Source organism: Acipenser ruthenus, chromosome 24 (assembly GCF_902713425.1).
Source record: "Acipenser ruthenus chromosome 24, fAciRut3.2 maternal haplotype, whole genome shotgun sequence".
In the NCBI taxonomy this organism is placed as follows: domain Eukaryota; kingdom Metazoa; phylum Chordata; class Actinopteri; order Acipenseriformes; family Acipenseridae; genus Acipenser; species Acipenser ruthenus.
Genome location: NC_081212.1, coordinates 28,376,815 through 28,400,710, shown reverse-complemented (window position 1 = coordinate 28,400,710; position 23,896 = coordinate 28,376,815). Strand labels below are relative to the sequence as shown.

General features: G+C 41.1%; 1 protein-coding gene across 3 annotated transcripts in view; it reads right to left on the bottom strand.

The window, feature by feature from the left end:
- The window catches only part of LOC117964297 (RNA polymerase II elongation factor ELL-like), a 35,665-nt gene that overhangs the window by 10,810 nt on the left and 959 nt on the right, over positions 1-23,896 (bottom strand). The window contains exons 2-4 of one of the 3 annotated variants that reach the window (XM_058999123.1): positions 20,082-20,129; positions 5,148-5,275; positions 3,236-3,399 (exon numbers count right to left, since the gene is read on the bottom strand). In XM_058999123.1, coding sequence (XP_058855106.1) covers positions 3,236-3,399; positions 5,148-5,275; positions 20,082-20,129 — 340 coding nt within the window. Of the gene's footprint in view, positions 1-3,235; positions 3,400-5,147; positions 5,276-6,895; positions 7,027-20,081; positions 20,130-23,896 lie in introns of those variants that run through there. The other 2 variants (XM_058999125.1, XM_058999124.1) reach the window with 2 other exon arrangements.

Below are 23,896 nucleotides of genomic sequence, written 5' to 3'. Positions count from 1 at the left end.
CGAAAAGAAAAAAGGCAAAATCATATCTCTCTAAATGTTGTGTTGCAGGTTCTCTTGTCAAAATACTGGACAGTTACCTGCTCTAAATTCAACTGGCATCCCGCTAATTTGAGCTACTTATGAATAGTGTTACAGTAAGTTTAGTTTAAGGGTGTAAAAAAACTTGAGAATTAATACAAAAAAAAAAAAAAAAGAAAAGTCATCTTGAAATTAAAAGTAAAAATTAAATTACAATCTAAACCTTTCCAAGCAACAAAACCACTTGTAATATCCAGTGTGGTAAACTCAAAGGAAAAGTGGTGATGTGGCCAACAATGACACTGGACTGCAACGCATCTGCATTTAGTTACATATGGTAGACACGGCACAGTACATTCTTAAAAAGGGGTTATTTTTTTAAGATAATAAACAAACTAAGTTGCATGTGCTGCTTGTTTTCAGTATCTGTCATGCTTAACCTGTTATTTCACCAAAGCTGAGAGCAATAGTTAATTGTCTAGTACTGACTAAGCCAATGGGAAATTCTTTACTAGACGGTGTGTGTATGCGGTGTGTGTCTGCGTGAGAACCAGAACCAGGATTGGATACCGAAGAGTGAGTAAGCAAGTCGAAACCACGACAGCCGGGCGAGTATCCGCGGTTCCTTTATTATTGAACAGAGAAGATTAGTTCAGAGATCGTAGATCCCACCAAAGTTTCTGTACATTGTGTTGTATGTGCTCCGTACACTACCACTGATGTTCAGTGTGTTGATATGTTATTGAAGTCAATTTCCAAAAGAGAACAAAGGGAATGTTTGCTTAGGAGAGGTGGTACAGTGAAGGCAGTAGCCCAGTCTGAATGGGAGAGTGTGTAGGAGAGTTGTTGTGCAAGGGAGTAGACACTACCAGGAAAAGGACATATGCTGTGGGTTTTGAAGAATAGAAACTGACAAAAGACAGGTATTTGCAAGATAGGCGTTTGGTTTTACAGGGTAAAAGGAGTTAGCCTTCCCTGCTTTAGGTTTAGGTTTGTTTAAAGAAAAACTGTGTTAGTTAGTTAGTGCTCCAAGGGAGCTAGGATTTAGTTTGTTGTTTTTGTTTCATTGTAAATAATAAGTGCACAAACTGGGCTAAATCAATGACTTTCTTGGTGCACCCACACAGAAGAGGTGATAGAGCCCTGGTCATCCTGACTAGAGGGGCTTCATCACAAATGAGACAGATAGATAGATAGATAGATAGATAGATAGATAGATAGATAGATTTTAGTAAAAAGAAAAACGCTGTGCCTTTGTGGATGAGGAAAAAAAAAAGTTACAAGAAATTGATGTCTACAATTCTTTATTTCAGCAATTTTTTTGCAGAACTCCAAAAATGCTAATTCAGAAGTATTCATACCCTGACAAGGAAAATGAAATGAATTGCTAGTTGAGGCACCTTTAGCAATAATAACCTATTTTAAACGATTAGGATGTTTGTCAATGTGTTAACTTTATGTTAAGTGAACTCAACAGCAACAAAGACTTGGGTATCTGGGTATCTTTAGAGGACGAGCTTTCCTGCACGTTCAGAAGTTACTGCCAGACTTCCAAACACCGCCAAGTTCAGTTTACAGTGTACTGTAACCCCACTGTGGAGCGCAGCGATGAGGCCGCGTTGTGTGCATGGAGAGCGTACAACATGGAGCACTGTACTAGACACAGGCTACTCTGGACACCTGCGTCACTGTGTGTGGAGAAGTACAGGATGTAAACACTCACAGACTATGCCCTGACCTGCAGATTGTGCAGGAATCAATAGCCAGTGTTGACTTTAAAATTCCCATGCACACTATGTTTACAAACCGTATGAACAATATAGAATCTGGATTTAATTTCTGTGACGCATTGGACTTCCAGTACTTTGTGGGTGGTGCCATTTTATTTTATATTATATATATATATATATATATATATATATATATATATACACACACACACACACACACACACACACATCTATATATATATATCTATATATATATATATATATATATATATATATATATACACATATATATACACACACACACACACTTTAAAAACATATAATACTGCTTATACAATCATTTTTTGGGCCAACTACAGTGCAACATACAATAAATGGACCACAGCAGGGTTTGTTTCCCTTCCTTTAAAAGCTGCCACTAAAGAAACGATTGGTTTACCAAGATTAAAGAATTGCTTGTCCATAAATAAAACGTAATGCTGCTCCATTAAAAGGGAAGTGCAGCCTTGTGGTTAAGACTGAGCACTTCAGAACTGAGAGATTTGGAATCTCATCTCAGAAAATGACAAGAACTGTGCGATACTAAAGCCAGTCAGTTAACCGGACTGTTCCTGTAACCTTTTACACTAACGCTGGAGACAATCCGAGCTTAATAAGAAACTACTCTCTTCCGCTCATTAAATTAGCCTACACCATCGTGCACTGACAGGATAAAGACTAATCTAACGGTGAGCTGTGCTGTCACTGGGCACCCGGTTGACGTCAACCTATTGCATTAATTCCCATTACAAAGCAGGTGTTGGTTCACTTAAAGACCAGCCTCCAGTTAGAGTGAAACCAGGAGAACGAGCAAGTGAGCGAGCAAACAAGTGCGAGCCCTGTGATCCAAATGAAGCAAGAGAATGTTTTGAATTAGTGACTTTTCTTCCCAAGCACCCATGTATAATTCATTATTTTGAAGATAAAAAATTAAATCAAAAGCACTATAATTACACACACAGGCAAGCTCCAGCTTCTCTGCATGAGCCTTGTCAGTACATACCCTCATTGCAATCTCCATCTCACTAACAGAGCTGGGAATGTGCCAGAGCGCCAATAAAATGATCCAACTTCATTGGTATGAACAATTCGGATGCATACGTTTCACAGGCTTCTGCAAAGACTAGGACTGTTGGGAGATTTCGTCTTTTTTTTTTTTGGTTCTCTGGGTAGCCAAAATGCCTTTTAATTGAAATGGCCTTATAGGTAGAGAAGACAGCCAAATGGCATTATCAAAGGTCCCTTGCACTGCTGCTGGCAATCATACGGAGACACTGTCATTTATCCACAAATGTGTACCCTACAAATAGCATTGTTGCAGTTTTGTTTTTAGTGCAAAAAAAAGCAAAAAGTAATATGAACTGTTCTGCAAGGATTCAAAACAGCAGTGGTGTTTACATGTGCTACTGCACAGATGACATGAATAGACCTCTCCTTGAAATCCTTACTTCGATAGGTCGATCCAGGCTTGATTTCTATAGCTGCCCGGCTCCACGTCTCCTTCTCCACCTGGGACATCCGCTCCCGGGTCATCTGGTAGGAGTCATCAGTGGCACACACGGTGATCTTATCCTGAATACTGCCCTGGCTTTCCAGCTGCTCTCGACCCAAGCTGCAAGGGTTAAAACACACACACACAGGGTGAAGAGTTCCACATAAACGGGGATGTGAAAGAAAAGGAAATGCACTTTGTGTTAAACGACACAGAAGAATCACAAGACAATTAGGTAAACAGCTGATCTTTTTAACCAATGTGGTATTACATGGCAATTGATTTTTTAAAATTTATTTCAAGGATTAACTGCCAAGATGCCAATTAATATTGCAATTCAATTTCAATAGTTAACCCTAGTGTGTGGATAGCAGACAGATGAAAAGCCCAAGTACAGAAATAAAAGTAAAAAGGCCATTAAATACTGAACAAAACTGCATGTTACCAAAGATCGAGCCTTGTTCTTGCAGCTGTGGTCTTGGATACGTTTTAAAAGTGCATATAATTTAAAAAATGCTTTGTGATACACACTGGGTGAGGGCTGCCTTTTAAATATCGGGTGAACAAATACAGCAGACATCTGGAAAAAGTAAAACTTCACTGAGGAAAGTGCTGAATTGGCAGTGAACTGCATCTTCTGTGCTAGTCATCGCAAGGCACGGACAAATCTGAAATGACCCATACTGGAATCCAAGAAAGGAAATCCACTGGTTAAACCAGGCCTCCAACTGCCTGGTGTCAGACATAGCTGCTCCTGCACATGAACTTGTATGGAAAGTACATGGACAGGCATCTCCTTATAATCCCAGACTGAGATATTCTTAATAAGTCATGCTAATGAAAGCTCTAACCACGTTTCATCACAATTGGAGAAGTGACTCTCTAGAGATCTGTAAAAGAGATACACTTTTACATACACACTGCCTCTGTTATATGCATGGAATACAAGTTTAGAACATCTTGTATCAGGTGTTCATGGTCAGTGGTTTATTTTAATAAAAGGACACAAAAAGAAGGAAAGATTTACTGCATTGCAAAACTGATGTGTTGCAAAAGGCAAGTTCAGACCTTACTGACTACACAAATTTGCCTGCAGAAAAAAAATAAATAAATAAAAAAAAGTTCTGTGTAGAGCTTGAATGTTAAAAGGGGCCTGAAGGGACTCAGTGGAATCCCTTCTTCATATTCCTGCTGTTGTTCTTGGCTCAAGCTCCTCACTGAGCTAAAGTTCAGCCTGAAACACACATCTGGGAGCCGCACAAGAGACCATAGGAGTGCAGTCCCCCTGCCCTGCTCCCTGCACACCTTCATCAGAGTGCAGTCCCCCTGCTCCCTGCACACCTTCATCAGAGTGCAGTCCCCCTGCCCTGCTCCCTGCACACCTTCATCAGAGTGCAGTCCCCCTGCTCCCTGCACACCTTCCATTCATTTAGAAACGAGGGAGTCCCTGCTAGAACGCACATTACAGAAGCTTTCAGCACTCTCTCAAAAACCCTACACTCCCCAGCCCCATGGTGCCTGCAAGAGGCACAACTCCAGGTTTGGCATCAGCATTGCAGTCTTTACCCCTCCAATTCCTGAGGAAGCGGCCATTTCCCACACATAGCAGCACCCAATAGCACGTGTGAGAGGACTGCTGACTGCAGCAGTAAAATCACAGAGATGTGAAGGCATTGCAAACAGTCCCGGCACCTCCTGCTCTGGGGAAGTGTGTCTCCTCACCCACCCCCCACCCCCCCACTCTCTCTGGCTAGGGTTTGATTGGTGAAGAAGTTATACAAATAAAAGTTAAGTGTCATGGTGGGTCTTTTTATTTTTTTTTGCGTGAACATCCAGATTCCATTTGTTTTTTGTTTTTGTTTACTTACCCAGTGACATACTGGTGGATGCAGTCAAAGCTGGCCTGAGGTTTATCTTTGCTATCACTGGACAGGTAGAAAGAGAACAATCGCAGAGCGCCGGGGGAGTCCGAGGAAGGAGCTGGGATCTTGATATACTGTAGAGGGAACAATACACAGCGTTACAAACCAAAGAGAGTAAACTGCAAATGAAGAGGCTCAGACCTGAAGTGACCAGTTAGTTTCTCTATATGAAGCTACAGGCAAATCTGCTGAATCAAGTGCTGACTTAGGGATGCTTTTATTAACCAGAACCCATGCCATTTATATACAAGAATACAAAAAATAGAACAAACAAGTACAGTACATGTTAACACCCCCCTCCCAGTCTTAAAATCTTCTTGAAGACAACAAGAACTAGGAGTGTCACGAGATAAAATCCTGTTCAAGGCTTCCAGCGACATAACTACAATACCATTTAATCCATTAGCTAAACCCCACTAATGCTCTGCTTTAATTGTGGCCCAGCATCACCCAGCCCAATGTTACATACACAGCGAGTGGCCATTTGGTAAAAGGTATACACACAGAAAAGGGCTGTTTGGAGAGCGTTAAAATCGTTCACTACTCTCATACAACTAGCTCATGAAGCTCCGGAGGGCGTTACGAAGCAGCCTTCAAGTGGTTTAACATCTCCCTTGATCACACAATCTGAGAAGGAGCTTCTCGTTTGCAGAAACTAATCCCTTAGGGTAAAACCCCTCGAGACGGATTTGTTTTTGGTGCAAATACATTTCCTACAGCTTACAACTGATATAAATCAAAAAGATATATGCATCACTTTCTCTACCCCCGTTACAATTTTCTTTTTTTTTTTTTTAAATGAAAAAAATGAAATACGAAAAAATGAAATACGAAAAAATGAAATGCAGCAAGCCCAGACACAGCCTTGATCATAAAGGGCCACTGTGATTTACATTCTGCAAACTAAGCGAGATGAAAATTACACTAGGTGGTCCAAAGTGAATCACTTAAAATAAAAAGTCAGAATCTACATTTTTGTCAGCCTGACCAATAAGAAGAATCTGTGCTTGCACAATAATTGCATGACTTGCAGGCAAGTTTATAATTTCAGAATCAATGCTTTCCGGGAGGGTTTGCTGTTTTTGTTCTGTGCGCCTGCAATACTCTCAAATACAGATTTAGAACAGATAAAAACCTGGGTGGTCATGTTTTGCTCTGCAGGTATGTGAAAAGGTGGCCTAAATAGTTTCCACAGCATTAAACGCACATACTAGATCAGCAGGTGACTTGTGCAACGATCACCTGCCATTATTACACTAATGACACAATAAAGCGTTCCAGTGTTCAGGTGAGCTGCGGGAGCAGAAGGCAGGCTGCGATCAGCAAGGCAGCTGCAAGCTGTTACTCCACAGCAATGGTCTGGCTTCAGTGCACTGAGCAAACAAATCAACAGCAGTGTTTACCTCTGCAGACAAAATCCATTCGACAGTGCCACCGTTCGTAGGAAGGGGCTACGAGTGAATCACATCAATGTACTCGTCTTTAAAGCAAATGTCAAGTGAGGACCACGGGGTGAGATTTTAAATGTTATTGACACACGTGTTATTAAAAACATTAAACAATACGAATGGGATTGTTTTAAGCAGCACAGTGCCATGTGGGACTGGCATTGTTTGTTTTATGGTGTGTTCTTGTTTTTTTTTATTGATTGGTAATTGCTTAATTGCAGTAGAACTTGATTTATTGCAGATTACCATGCTTTTTTTGCAGCTGGATTAGTGAAGGTTTCCCCATTTGCTCTTCAGCAATTCCTCCTGTCTTGCAAGGACTCAGCTCGCTTATCTCTGCATTTCATGTGCTGCATAACTGAAACAGACTGGCAACAGGGAGATGCAGCTTACATCTAAAGAGACAAACATGAGGGAAAGACCATTCACACAATAAAGGGAGTTATTTTCTTTTGTCCAACTCCTGTATTTTAATTAATAAAAGTACAGCATTTCTGGATCCAATCCTCGAATCAGTGTTCCGACATTCTTCTTGAGCGGAAGAAGAAATGAACAGGTTTGAGTGCTTTCAAATAACTAGGAGGCACGAGAATGCACTACCCCCCACTGGGAATGGAAGGGCTATTAACTCTGAAAGCACCAGACAGTTTATCCACCAGGGACCATGGGACTTCATTTACCCAATCACAGCAGCCCAGTCATTAGCACTGAGCCAGAAGAGCAACATCACAAAGAATTCAGTATCAAAGCCATCGGTTTGCCTTTTATCCTTGGAACACAATCTCCAATAGAATGTTAGGGTCTTTTTTTGTTGCTTATTGGACTTTTTAAAACAACATATCCTTAACAGAGAGCAATATTGGCTTAAAAGAGCTCAAAAACAACTTACTATGACATTAATGTGCTGTTTATTGAGGAAATCATGCTGACTGGTTACGTTCAGAGAGCGAGCGAGAGAGAGAGAGAGAGGTGTGTTATTTTTTTATTTTTTTCAATTTTTTTACAGTAACACTGTTGCCTTCGGCGATCTCAAAGCCAGAAGCTGCTGTGATTAGTAATAAGGAGATCCATGGGGGGTTACTGCACTCTGCTACTTAATTACTTTAGATAATTAGAATTGGCCACGTAGCCACTGTAGCCTAAAACGGTCTATCCTAATTTAGCAATCAACAAATCTAAGTAACAAGCAAGCTTCAGGACAGATCTGGAGCTTAGGTAGGTTATTAAAAGGTCTGTTTCTTGAACTGATCCCGGCTGATAAAAACAGCAAGTGCCCTCTTTGGATACAGACAATGTGTATGCTTATTATGCATACACCAACAATAATTACTGCAAAATGCAAAGACTAGTTTAATCATAGCGCACACATTCATTATAAATGCAGCAGGACTCCGCAGTCAGATACGCTTACTGTACATCTAAAGAGTATTTTCTTTAGATTCAAGCATAGTTCTTATTCAGGGTTCACCATTTCCAAATGGTGCCTCCTAATCTACAATTAAACACACACACACACACACACACGCCTTTGAGGGTACACTTTTTCCCCCACTCTAAGTATAAAGCAGAAATGAAATGGACCACAGATAGTGAAGTTCCAATTACAAAAAGGGCTTTCTCCAGTCTGTAGGTAGTATGAAACACTGTAAACTGGGGTGTCTCGTATTTCTAAGCACAAGCCTCCCAGGTGTCCGTGTCAGAGACAACACACAACACTGCATTACATTCCCACTCACGGGTAGAGTCTAGTGCACCTTGAAAGGCACGTCAGTGCATGAGTGTGGACTTCTTCACACACGATGAAAACAGACAAGATCCAAAACACTATCAGAGATTAGAATACACAAAAAAACTAAACGGATTGCTGTGCTGGTTTAGTACATTTGAAAATGGTCATGTGGTTTTAACCACATAATTTATGACCTGGCTCAACTATAGAAACTATAAAGTGCCGAAATTAAACTGGTGGCAATTTATTACATGCATGTGCATAATACACTTTAAAACTAAATCAAAATAAATAAATGAATAAATAAATAAAACCATACACTTTGAGTTGTAGTCCTCACCAATATTTCAAAGTCCAACCAGAGATTACATCCAAGGAATTAATGGAACATCTTTTTCTTGAACCTTAACTATTTCACAAATAAAGGTTAACTGCAGTTCTTATGCGGGGCTGTCAACAGAAACCCTAGGGAAAGCATTACAGTCTAACAGAATAGATCTACAGGAATTAGGTGCAAACCTCATATCATCATCATTGTCCATCCACATGGATCAGAAGGTCAAGCCTGGGAGGCATAGTAAGATGTGAAAAAGTACAGCAGCATAACACCTGGTTCTTAACAGGTTAAACAGAGCTCAGCAAAGCTCAGGCAGCAGAATGCTCTAATGCATGTCAGGGAAGCTTGGCTTGGTCACCCGATTGAGGTAGGAAGAGGTCACTGGGATTTGGCAAAATGTCAAGACATGCCTGATCCCAGAAGAGGCTGCTGGGGGTTCAGAGCAACTGCAGCTATTCTTGAGTCTGCCACAGCACCGCTGCTGATAAGAGGCTCACAACACAGGTGCCCTTTGAACCCTGAATGCTTGCTTCCACACAGCCCTGATGTGATCTTACCAGGTTAGGGACAATAAAAAATAAATAAAAAGCATTTGCATGCATACATTACTGGATCATTGTGTATATATTTATGTTATTTACTTATTATAAGAAAATCAAGGAATATTTATTTGTAAGTGTAAATATACATATAAAAAAGAAAAAAGGTTTACACAATCTAATGAGTGCTATTTTAGCAATGTAATAGAAGGTACAGACAATGTTTTTTTAGGCTTGCCCCATGTTCTAATACAGTAGCATGTTATTGCCTTATTGATCTGCCCTAAGAGATGAAATCTCTCAAGGGAGGTGTAGCTAATAGTGACGGCAGCACCCCCACCCCCTCCCTCCATATAGCAAATGCCCAGTCATGCAGCACGCCTGATGCCGATTAACTAGGAGGTATCCAACCGTCATTCTGGCATTAACCCGTCCCCCTGCCCCCAGGGCAATGGTGTATGACAGCACAGAGCAACACACACATCATCCACCCACCCCCAAACAACAACAAGTACACGTACACATTCTCCAGCTCGAACTAATATTGAACTGGGAAAAGAAACTGCTTAGGAAGAGCATCCTTTCTGCAATAGGTTCTTAAATACCGGGTTACACACCGAGAGCTACAAGGTCATTAAACATCATAAAACCAGCTGGACAGAGAGATAAAGAGTCCATTTCCATAAGGCTTGTCTGCAACAAGACACAAAACAACATTTCAAAGTCTTGCATTCATTGTATTTGTGCCAAAAGCCCAATAATACATGAGCTACACAAGGGATTCAAACTGCAACTCGCCCCAAGGCAATAAGACAAGCCTGCACCACCCCACTCTCAGAGAAGCGTCTCTCTCTCTGAAGCTCTCCCCACCCCCCTGTCTCCACCACCCCACTCTCAGAGAAGCGTCTCTCTCTCTGAAGCTCTCCCCACCCCCTTGTCTCCACCACCCCACTCTCAGAGAAGCATCTCTCTCTCTGAAGCTCTCCCCACCCCCCCTGTCTCCTCCACCACCACCACCACACACTTTGTATTCTCATGCAAATGCATGTCGCTCAGGTCAGTTCATTCTGGGTCACTCCTCTTATTTCCGGCTTCCTTCTCTATCTTTATCACCAGATGTCACTTAACTCATTAGTCACAAGGTCTTCGATCCAGGATTTACGTGTGAATGTGTCCCTATTCAGGTCTGGCAGATTATTGCTGCTGACTTAGATGCAATTAAAACAATGCAATATTGCAACCCCTTTCCCGCCCGACAACATAATGTAGATGCACTCGTACCTGTAAGGTAGGTTCGTCTACTCCAGGTCTTCACTGTGGATTAAAGCTACTGTGAGCCAGCCATCCCCCACAAAGTCACTATTCCAAAGACCAACAGAAAGCAATGTAAATGTGTGGTTTGCTTTGATTAGTCTCTCTCTGTTAAATGGCTAATTACAGAATGGTTTTGAAGTACCCTTTCAGATGCTGCTGCAGGGCTGTGCAGCCATTTAACCCTCTCCTTCCCGTCACATGTCACAATAAAGACCCAAAACAAATGCAGTTAGAATGGCTTCTCATTTCCATTGTGCTTCTTTCTTGGTTATTTTTCTGTGGTACTGTTCGCTACACGGTGATGGTGATTATCAAGGTCATTACTGACCTATAAAAACACACAAGGCCTGAACGGCTAGCTTTTAAAACAAACCGTCTCAAGCAGTTTGGAAGATGCTCATATAATTAAATACATACACGGATAAACACTGCTGAACAAGCAAAACTCATTTTAATTAAAAGAGTTCCTTTATTGAATGAAGTTAAAAAGGTGTAGGGTGCTCCCGAGTGGCGCATCCAATAAAAACACTCGCTAGAGTGCAGGATGCGCTCTATAGCCTGGACATCGCGAGTTCGAGTCCAGGATATTCCACAGCCGACCGTGGACAGGAGCTTCCAGGGGGCGGCGCTCAATTGTCCGAGCGTCGCCCAGGGGGGAGGGAGGGTTAGGTCGGCCAGGGTGTCCTCGGCTCACCGTGCACCAGGGACCCCTGTAGTCTGGCCGGGCGCCTGCGGGCTTGCCTGTAAGCTGCCCAGAGCTGCGTTGTCCTCCGACGCTGTAGCTCTGAGGCGGCTGCACTGTGAGTTCGCAGAGTGTAAAGAAGCGGGCGGCTGACGGCACACGCTTCGGAGGACAGCGTGTGTTCATCTTCGCCCCTCCCGAGTCAGCGCAGGGGTGGTAGCGGTGAGCTGAGCCTAAAAAATAATTGGGCATTTCAAATTGGGGAGAAAATAATAAAAACTAATTGGCAACGACTAAATTTATAAAAAAAAAAAAAAAAAAAAAAAAAGAAAAAAAAAAAAAGGTGTAGCTTATCTGCAAGGAAAATACCTACAAATATAATAACATACAAGGGAAACACTCAAAAGTTAACATGATCCAGCTGAAAGACTTCCTACCTGAATCAAACACATTTATACATTTCATTTCAATATTTATTTCAGAAGCCATGGTTTGCTCTACTGTAACCGGACTTGGGGAGTAGATTTTTTTTTTTGCTTAACAAAGTTGAGTTTTATTTTGACGGTATAAATGTAATACTACAAAAAAAAAAAAAATGCTTGTACAATTAATTTTAGTTTTTATTAATTTCTTTCAAAACTACAGTTACATTTATAATTTAGGTGCCACTGAAGTTAGTGAACAGCCAACTTAAAAAGAGGCGTAGGCGAGAAAGCTGTGAGTGGCCATACTGAGACATCGTAATCAAATGGCAATAGATTCCCACTTGTCAGCATTATGCCCAGACTAAACCTCCTGGCAGGGTGCACAGTCACATACAACAACTCTTTCTCCAGCTACAGTGCAACTCCATCTGTTCCATTGTAGCGTGTGTTTGGAAATGTCAAATACTTTTAGGTATATACGGTGTAATGTGAACCGGAACAGAACAACTTGGCTTGGAGGGTGGCCTGAGCACAAACTGACAGCATGCTTCAGTCTGGCAGGAGAGTCACTGCCTTGGGTTTTTCAGGTGTATTATTTTTATTTTATTTTCAAATGCTTGGATTTCCATCAAGTAAGAATGCCCTGTTGGGATAGAGATATATTATATTATATTATCTCACACACTCACACACTCACTCACACACACACACACACACACACACACACACACAAGGAGTTCCAGGGCATACCTCTTAAACTGGACCTGTATTTCTGACAATAAAAATACAATACAATCCCGATTCCCGAAGGCTGGGTGCTCAAAGCAGGGTTAATTGTTTCAGGGAGTCTCGGTCTGTTCCACAAAAGCCATCTGCGTCTGGTGGTGACATTGCTGACTTCAGCTAATTAAACCCATTTGCATTGTGCCACAGACAAACGACAGCAACGACTGCACTCAAGGCACTGAGAGGTTTCTTATTTATTTATTATGCATTATGTGTGTGTTTCAAACGGAGACCCGCTGTTATTTCAACAAGGGGGTTTGCAAAGTATATTTATATGCATTTACAAGATCTAGAAAGCCCGAACAAACAATCTTTTAATAACAAGATTCATATGGCTTAATCTGTAGAATTGTGTTGCATACGTACACGCAGTTCAAAGCAGGATGGGAACTTGTCAAGATCACCCCTACAGTACATTATATAAATAACTCAAATGCTCATGAAATAAATAAAGCTGCTGGTTTTAACCGCCCCTAGGATTCATTTGTATAGTTTCCTCCAGTTTGCTAAAGGAATAAAGAAATGAGTAGTAATGTCCAAGCATAGCAAGACAACCACGTGCATGTTGGAGCTTAAAAAAAAAAAGATATTTTCAATATTAAAAAAAGCATTCCTCCCTGAAAAACAAACTGTAGCAAGAATGAATCTGACCTGTTTTAGAGAAAACCCTGATATCTGCATTTCTTCAGTGAGGCAGTGCTACTGGGGCAGTTTCTGCTTTAAGCTGAATGTAAACAGAGCTCTTAATAGAGAGTGGGCCACATGAGCAATCTAATTAAAATATCAAGAAGTTGATATTTTAATTAGATTGCAAGGGTGAAAAATGCAGCAACATGTTCACCTTCTTTCATGCATTTCAAACAGACTGTGACTGCTTTGAATTGTTCCAGACGATTGCTTCGCCCATCGATTCATCTCAAAGTGCTTAACCTGTCAATACAATGTGCAATGTGCCACTGATTTCACAACCCTGTAAAATCTTTAAGAGGGTTTCCAGAGCTGCAATGGAATATTCCCCATGGGCATATCATGCAGCTTTTATGAAAGACTCCTCATTGTTAATACATCCACTAAACATAATAGTGCAATCCATTACTGTTTTCATACAACATCCCCACGGCACCCTCATGCTCTAAACCTGATCCACAGTTAGAATGTTAGAATGGAAAAACCACTAAGATTAACATCCCAGGCAGGGGGAAATAAGACTCCTATTGCATAGCATGTTCACCCATTGCAGGTTTTAATAAAAGCTTGATTAGCCCCAGTGTATAGGTAACAAGCTCAGGTATGTATTATTAAACTCCTAGTAAAACCAGGAATGGATCCAACTGCTATGCAATGAAAGTCTTATTTCCATCCCTACAAGGCAATATTTAGTTCATCAGGATTCATCATGACACAATGTAGGCCAATCTTACACATTTGTTATTCAGTCTGCACCGACCACTGGTCAGCTGCTTATGGTATAAAACGGAGATATTGATTTTCAATATAAAAAAGGCATACACATTTGCACAGAACGGGGGCCTGCATATGTTTCTGACATTAGACTCTATGCCCTAATATTGTGCATGATTAATGACAGTGCCGGAATGGCAGACAGCACAATGTAATCAAGCGTATGTAATCAGGTCTCCTTTCTGATTTACAATTTTATATTTACACTCTCCTTGATAACTCAAAGCGGGGCGAGTAAAAGCAGGACTTCCTCATCTGCATCAAGGCCAATAAAACAATAGTGGGAACAGAGAGCTGTAGAAAGATTATTATTCACACACACCCCCCCCCCTATTCTGTGCATCAACAGCACCGCACAGGACAATGTAAACCAGGACTACATTCACGACACTTTACATCTTCATCACACAGTGTTTCTTTAAAGCTGCCATTTCCATGTGTTTCACTTAAAGAAAAGTGAACAAACTGTTATCCAGAGAGGTCCCCAACTTCAAACCACCATCTCTAACCCTCCAACAATCCTGTACTGTGCTAGTACGACTCATTTGGAACCGATTCATTAAAACCAAGCCTTTGAAGAAAATAAAAATAAAAGATTTGTCACAGTATATTACCAGAAAAGGCCCCTTGAATGAGTTTGAAGAGCTTGCTGGAGATTAAACACAAAACGCCACACAAAGATTCACAACAAATTCATTCACAAAGTCTACAATCCAAGGATAAACTTATAGCAAATCGCTGTAAACACAGGTAGAATGGACACATGCACGGACGCACTCACACTCATTTTTTTCTATACATGTTATATTTTGTGCCCACATTGGTTAATGAAGTACAGCACAGTTCAACACACTGAATTGGTAGAATAATCTTTTTTCCATTGATGCGGTGTGGTAATAAAGCTGAACGACTGCAGCTCTGAACGCACACCGTTCAACGATACAAGAGCAAGATACGAGGGTGAATCCGGCAGCATCTCTTATCTGACCCTTTTTACAAATTAAAAATAAACTCATTGAGATAAATTGCTTTAAAATTGCACTGGCAGGCTCCGGATAATAATTTTTTTATTTTATTTTTTTCTAGGAGTACAAGGACGAGGAAAATGGTTCGATTTTATTCTAGCTATTCGTTTGTGGTATTTGGAAAGTGGGCAGTGAACTTCAGTTCACTCCATTTTCAAAATGAGGGCGTGTTAGTGAGGGTGGTCTCCTGTCCACAATAAGTATCTGGTACATCCTGTCCAAGCTTGAGAACAGAATACAGTTTCCAAAAAATAAACATAGTGCTACTAGAAACAGCAGCATTTATTTCTCACACAGGCAGTAGAATTCTGTTTTGTGTGAATTAAAAAAAGCCAAAAGAAATAGAACATCGTGTCCTTCCTTAGACAGTAGAAACCTGATGCTTTCTGCTTGCCATGACAGGATACTCTTCCTGGCTTACACCGTGGAGAGCCACACAGCAGTATAGCATGCAGGGGTGCAGAAACAGCTTTGGGGAGGGGGTGGGGTTTCTCAGTGCACACAGCTAGAACACTTCTTGTTGTTTACCATTAATACATAACATAATCCAGTCAGCTCACTCCTAAACCCCACTTGTTAGACCAAAGAATAGCGCCTAAAAGGAAGGAGGTCCTGCAGCTTTTAAAAGATATGCATGCATGTACATACGCATATTTTCTCAGTTTTATTGTTTTCCTTCATTCTAAATAGTATAAGGAACTTGTCTTGCCTATGTGCCACCCACATGACAGTTTTTTTTTTTGTCATTTGAGAAAACACAAAGAAAAGTATTTTGTATCTTTTAGATGCTGCGTCACATTTTCAGTGCAAAGTATAAACTTAAACGCTGGGAGGGAGCCCACTGAGAACACAGCCAGACATGTGCCACAGCGCACACATCACCCAACACAGCCGTATCCAGCATATCAAGACAAGGTCTCTTACTAACTCAAATAATGTGGATTAATAGAACAGCGCACATCTGGATTGTTAGAACTAGATTGACACACATGTGGAAGGACTCCTTGTAAAGATGAAAGGCTTTTGAACTGCATTCTTCTTATTGTTACTACAATAAACTGGAAGTAAAAACCAAGCGTAATGATCCTCAGATCTGAGCACCCCATGAAAATGAAACGGAGCCCGGGGGCACTCGAGTGGCAGTCGTGTGTATAATGTATGCCTTGCCATCTCCCGAGGTGCCTGTCAAGGGAAAGGATAATGCATTGTGCAATAACACTGAGGTCAAGAGACAGACTGGGGCAATAATGTATGCTTTTGCATTCAGTCGCTGCGAGACAAGCTTGATGGAATGCAGTTCAGCACAAGCCTGCCCTGGATGATGACTGCAATTTAAACTTAAAGCTGATAGTCATCTCCCTGTGACACAGCCTTGATAGTCATCTCCCTGTGACACAGCCTTGATAGTCATCTCCCTGTGACACAGCCTTGATAGCCATCTCCCTGTGACACAGCCTTGATAGCCATCTCCCTGTGACACAGCCTTGATAGCCATCTCCCTGTGACACAGCCTTGATAGCCATCTCCCTGTGACACAGCCTTGATAGCCATCTCCCTGTGACACAGCCTTGATAGTCATCTCCCTGTGACACAGCCTTGATAGCCATCTCCCTGTGACACAGCCTTGATAGTCATCTCCCTGTGACACAGCCTTGATAGCCATCTCCCTGTGACACAGCCTTGATAGCCATCTCCCTGTGACACAGCCTTGATAGTCATCTCCCTGTGACACAGCCTTGATAGTCATCTCCCTGTGACACAGCATTGATAGCCATCTCCCTGTGACACAGCCTTGATAGTCATCTCCCTGTGACACAGCCTTGATAGCCATCTCCCTGTGACACAGCCTTGATAGTCATCTCCCTGTGACACAGCCTTGATAGCCATCTCCCTGTGACACAGCCTTGATAGTCATCTCCCTGTGACACAGCCTTGATAGTCATCTCCCTGTAACACAGCCTTGATAGCCATCTCCCTGTGACACAGCCTTGATAGTCATCTCCCTGTGACACAGCCTTGATAGCCATCTCCCTGTAACACAGCCTTGATAGCCATCTCTCTGTGACACAGCCTTGATAGCCATCTCCCTGTGACACAGCCTTGATAGTCATCTCCCTGTGACACAGCCTTGATAGCCATCTCCCTGTGACACAGCCTTGATAGTCATCTCCCTGTGACACAGCCTTGATAGTCATCTCCCTGTAACACAGCCTTAATAGCCATCTCCCTGTGACACAGCCTTGATAGCCATCTCCCTGTGACACAGCCTTGATAGTCATCTCCCTGTAACACAGCCTTGATAGTCATCTCCCTGTGACACAGCCTTTGATGGCCATCTCCCTCTGACACAGCCTTTGATGGCTGTCATTTACTAGAATGATTCTACAACAAAGTAAAAAATAAATAAATAAAGAAAAAACAACATTATGCATTGAGGTCAGCCTCAACTAAGTACATTTGATCGTTTATACAAAAAAGAAAGTATGAAATAAAAAACACCCATTCAGTATAAATGGTAGGACTATAGATCAACGGTTTACAGATCTAGCAAGGTTTTGTGTTTTTTTTGGGTGGGAGATGGAGGGTTAAAGTTTTTAAACTCTGTGGTCCTGGCAAAGGGAGTGTCAACAACCCCACTGAATGCATTGCCTTATCAAGGTGTTGTCCAGCATGGAGAGGTTAAGATAACCAAAGGCTCCTCATTGACCCAACCCTACACCACAGCAAGAAGTGCCCTGCTGACCCTGCAAGCAGAGCCATTTAGACTCCTGCAGATTGTTTAAGGTGAAATGCATTTCATGCCATCTGAAATGGAGAATGGAAATGGCATGTGCTGACCCCACACAGGAGCCCTACTGTGCAATCCCTACAACAGTTAATACAGCAGGAAGTGAAAGGACTACTGTACTACCACCGATTTGCAAGCCACATAGATAGATTAACCTTCAATAATACCAGCTCTTAAAGGTTAAGCAGCACCAACATTAAGGGAGTCAAAATCATTTTTATCAACAAACAAACACAAAATAATTGCATGCCTGACAGTCTCTAAAGCGTTACTACTTTTCACTTTGCATTTCATTCTGTAGTTCACCCTAATCAAATGTAATTTCCTAATTCTGTATCAAACACTTTTTTCCACGTGCATTACAGGTGTTACCCCTAAACAGAGCAAATATTGAATAGCATTGATCTTTCCTCTCTACCATTCAAAACTGGGAAGGAAAACAGGAATCTCACATTAGGAAACCATTCTGTGGTAAACAGGAAAACGATGGCTATGTGACTAACCAGGGTACACCGCTGCAGAAAGACATTCCACATCACAGTTCTCCTGTTTCTAATCACAATGGACAATACACTACATTACTATTAGCAATACTGAATACAGTATTGCCTGAAAGCATAACAACATGCTTGCACTTCCAATAAACAGCAGACTAGCCTTCTGGCAGGAAAAATTGTGCATTAGGGCAAGAGATTCCTAGCTGTCCATGTGTTACACACTATGAACATGGAATACTTGTATACATTAAATCCTCTTTGCAGATTGTTTGTGTGTGATTGACAGCTATTATAATATTAGAATTGTTTGGGGGCATTTTTCCTTGCCAGAAATTACTACAAATATTGTTTTTTCCCTTTTGTCAATAATATTTGAACTGTTTTTCGGACAGTACAGCTTAGCTTAATTGACTTTCAGGGTAGCAGTACCCACAGGGCTTTCTCATCCTCACGAGAGACTGCGAGCACAGCATGCTGCCTGGATGGATTTGATGCATGGCACCTTATAATACCACGCAGAGAAAATATCAGGAAGGCAACAGCAAAATGGTAGTGACAACAAACAACAGTTTTAGAAATGGACCTCCCACTCCCCCCACTACAATATACTGGTAGACAGCCAGGAAAATGTGGATGGGAATTTCCTAGCCTGCCTATCTCCAACCTTTTAATAAAAACACTCCTCCAAGGAGCCAGGCACTCAGAGTTGCACAGGAACTAGCCTCTTAAACAGAGGGATTCTAAAGAGCAGGGGTAGCCTGCTGTACAGTACATCAAAGGCAGCCTTTAAAGCAGAGAGCTTTCCAAATCGGGTGCCTGTGTGTGCTTCACCTCCTCCCCTTCACACACCCTCTCACCCTTCAGTACCTCACATGCAGCACTAATGAACATCAGTGATCTTAGTTTAGAAAAGAATGGCTTTCTTTTCCTTTACAAACAACCCCCCTGGCGACACGGAATGCAGCTACAGCTAGCAAAATCGGATCAACTAAGAAAAAAAAAAAAAAAATGATGACAAAATGAAGCGTCTCATTTCTTTCAGAGGAGGCAATGTTGGGAATGTTGTAATTGGGCTGCAGATGCAGAGGGAATAAAGCTGAATTTCAATGTGCTAACCCTGCTGCCTGTCTCCTCACGGGAGACACTTCAAGATCAGCCACACAGTGTTCCAAGTCTGCCACATCCATCAATTTCCTCTGCAATAACAGCTTAATCAGATTTCTCTTACAGCTTCACAATCCTCATTAATATCCACATGGGGGGTGGAACCTGCCCGTTTCCAGCCCTCCTAGGAGGCACACTGACTGCATCCAAGCTACGCAAATGTCTGATATGTTAATATCTGTAATGAGAACGTTAGAATTAACTAGAACGTTAGAATTTACATAGACTCGGGTATTAAATTCATCCACAGCATAATTCACAGCATAACAACAAAAATAACTCCATGGAGTGGCCCCATTAAATCTGCAGCTTTTCCAAGCTTCGCCAAAATCCTTATCCTGGTCACTGCCTATAAAAACCAGTTATTAAACTCCAAATGTCACACGTCACAGGTGAACGGGGGAGGCAATATAAAGCAGACCTACCTTTTAAACTTCAATAACCTTACAGGAATGGAATGTATGCTGAAGATGGGTTCCAGTGATGTGCAACAGTGAGAAACAATGCATCCAGCTCTCTGAAACACGCTGAGACTACTTATTTTCAACCACTGTATTTTACACAAAGCGTATATTATATTATATTATATTATTTAATATTATAGATAGGACACAAACATGTTTATCCAGCTATTGCTGCACTGCAGGATAGTGAACTGTGTATGAAGACAGAAGTTGACCCTTACCCCTTGGTTCCCCTTGAAGCAGATAACAGGCTGATTTGGTAACGACCCCTGGAAGTCAAGAGAGAGACAGAGAGAGAGAGAGAGAGAGAGAGAGAGAGAGAGAGACAGAGAGAGAGAGAGAGAGAGAGGGGGTTAATGTCAGCTTTGTAAACTTTGAATAATTAACAAGAATGTGACAATAGATCTCCAGGTTCATCTACACTAGACATGCATGTAGAGTTCAAACAATTACAGAATATAAAAAACAATTTAAAAAAACAGGTTCATCTACACTAGACATGCGTGTGGAGTTCAGACAATTACAGAATATAAAAAAACAATTAAAAAAAAAACCTCAATAAGCATTTCTCCAAACATAAAAGAAAATTTAAGAGGAAAAAGAAAAGGGTTCAAATGCTGTACTGTTTATCACGATGAGCACATTAAACTGTTCCAGCTCGGTTAGATGCAGCAGTCACTTGTCATCTCCCATCTGTGCTTAATTAGAAAAGATCAGGTGGTCCCAATTAGGCTTACAGTAAAACGTGAATGACTTGAGCTGCTATGCAATGGGAGCCTTATTACCACCTCTGCAAAACCATGTAAACAACCAAGGCTCAGAATGACCCTAAAGCATGCAGCGTCCAATGCTGGCCAGCACTGAAACACATACACACACACAAAGAATGAATTGCTTACGAGTACTAACATGGTGTTGTTTATGTTCTTATTTAGACTCTGCAAACCTATACACTACTTGTTGACGCTGTGGTCTAATAAAGTGTATTGAGTTTGAAGGCTGGCAGCTTCCAGTAATTCCTAGCTATCACGTTTCACTACCCTATTCATGTTCAAAACCAATTGAGCCATGCGTGTTCTACATAAACCTTAACTTCCTTCAGATACTCTGGGTCCTCCCTTACTGAACAGCAACAGAAGGAATCAAGTTTGATACAGACTTTAGAACTATCAAACAGGTTTCAATTAAGCCTTTCCCTTTCACATGGATAGTTTGAGTATGTACTGTTATTATGAAGGATCCAATGAAGCAGAATTTCAAAGCATTAAACTTTCTTGAGGATGCATATCGGGGGCTTGGAATTGCAGATTGATCCACTAAGCTGCACTGGAATTTTTAGGAAACCGACAGTGTAGGGTTGAGTTTCAGTTTGAGTGCTTCTGCTCGATCTCTTAAAGTTAACTTTACTGTGAAGGACAAAATACACCACATTTCCAATGCACAAGTGAACATGTTCTCAGCATGAAAAACCAACAGATAGCGCCTGTACTTCAGCCAGTGATCTATTACAGCTACATTTCCTGTGTAAATAAAATGACATTTGCTTTGCCTCAGGAGACATGTGCTATAACCTTTATAACAACTCTTATCATTATCTGTTATCACTTTTAAACCATGAATCACTTTAACGCTCAATGCACCCATTTGAGTCCATGCCATCAAAATGAATGGCAGGAATGGGATCATGCTATACGAAGCAGTATCTTTAGCTTAGACGTGACTAGGAACTAGGAACACATCCCTAAAAGCAAATGTTTGGCAAGACTAAAGCACACTGGCAATACACAAGTGAGGGTAATGGAAAGTATATGGCAAGCCTGTCATCGATACTGGCGAGTTTATTCCCTGTCCCGCTCTGGTACAGGGGCGCCACCTGCATTTAAACCCCTTTGTGATCTCATGGGGGCGGGACACACTTCAGACACCTGCTGCATGGGTTCAGCAAGGAGCAGGAGGTGGATGTCCCAGGGTTAAACACACACCTCGTTATCTACAAGGCATGCCAGTCTCAGGGCTGCCTGCTGATTGCTGATGCAGACTTCTATTTAATTAGATAACATCAATACTGGAGCGAGATTACTGTTCGGTAATCATTATCATTATTATTATCATCATCATCATCGTTGGTTTGTTGCATCATGTTTAGTATGCAGTAATGCTCAATGTTTTTTGTTTGTTTTGATTGTTTTTTCCAGCACAAACTGATAACCTGGTCAACTTCAGCAAACATGATTTCTATTTTTTGAAGCACATGTACAGATTGTTACTTATCCAACCCAGATATCCAGATAGGACATTTTGGGAAGAGCTTAAAATTCCAGAGAGAGACCAAATAACCTCTTAAAATGGAAATAATGCACATCCAAAAGAATATTCCTAATGTGATTTATTATGATTAGATATTAATTGCAGGGTTATATTTCATAATATGAAAGAATCATCTTGGAATATCCATCAGAAGCCTTTTCCCTTTGTTCTTTCTTTGTTAATTACAAAGCCAAGCCTGGCAAAATACCGGTCATAAAACCCCAATGGCTCAATCCATCAAAATCTGCATGGGAAATGTACAAGGCAATAATAATCTGTTATGTGTCATAAGAAAACGTGGAGTTAATCTCACCAGAATAGATTACATTTCTGGGGATCCCATGGCTATCACAGTTACAAGTATCTCCTTAATAAAAACAAAAGAAACACACACTAGTGAAATCGCTAGCATTAGCATCTAAATAGCATCATAAATCAACTATAATAAATACTGCATCTACGCTACTTGTAGAAATATTTAGAACGAATGAATGAATAAATAAATAAATAAATAAATACATACATACATACATACATACATACATACATACATAAATAAATAAATAAATAAATAAATAAATAAATAAATAAATAAACAAACAAACAAACACGTGAATAAGTGCAGCCACATGAGTTTAAAGGCCTTGTCAACAAGAATCATGCCCAGTTTCAGGAATTGTTCTTGATTGGGGCAAACAACAATAGTTCAAGCTACAGCTTGCCAGCTTTGTCCCGGGGCCAATCACAGCCGGGAGGGGGCGTGGCTTACATGTTTAAAGGGCAGAGCAGTGCAAAAAGCAGCACGGCAACAAAAAAACTACCTCCAAGAGACCAATCAGGACACAGCAGCGACGTTAAAAAATACATATAAAAAAAAATAAGCACGCACCCCCTCCAGCTGGCGTCCAGAGTTCACACTGAGACTTTGATTGTACGGGTATTTAGATAACGGCTATTGTTTTCTGCCACTGTTGCAGCGCCCTTGTAATTTACAATCAGGGCTTTAATAATATGAAGCAGGCATAACAGACTTGCATCCGAATGCATGGAGAGAGAAGCTCAGTGGTGTTTTTATAAAGCGTTAACTGTTGCAAAACACTGAAGCTGCAATGTACTTTATATTACTATTATTAAATAACAATAACTTGTATTATTTATTTCATAAGTTTATACTATAAACAATCATATCGTTCACGATTACAAGAGCCGGTAAAACGAAACAAATACATTACACGTTTAGTCTTATTTTAAACGGAGATTAAAACAAACAAACAAACATAATAATAAAAAAAACACAGTTGTCAAATTGCTACTGTAAAAAGTCACCCCTAAATCCAGTACTTGAAAGACTAAATATACGCAAACATCTTAGCGCCAGTCCTACAGTACTAGTAACGCAGGACCCAGCGGACCAAAGTGGAGGACATTCCGAGCTGAAGTTCCCGTAAAGCGGAGTCTTCCAGCAAAGGAATCTAACCCTGTTTTAATATGCAAAAGTATACATCCACCTTTACAAACACGCACAGGACTGAGGCATTCATAAAAAGATCAATATCTGAACATGCTCATCCCCAAAGAGAAGTCTGAAAACTGGAAATCGGGCATGCCTACATCCATACCCTAAGCGCCGCACACGCCACATGATCCTTTTGATCAAAACAGAAGATGGAACTGACACATTGTTGATAGTTTAAGGTGTTGAACTGTAGTTATACTACCCGGGCTACTT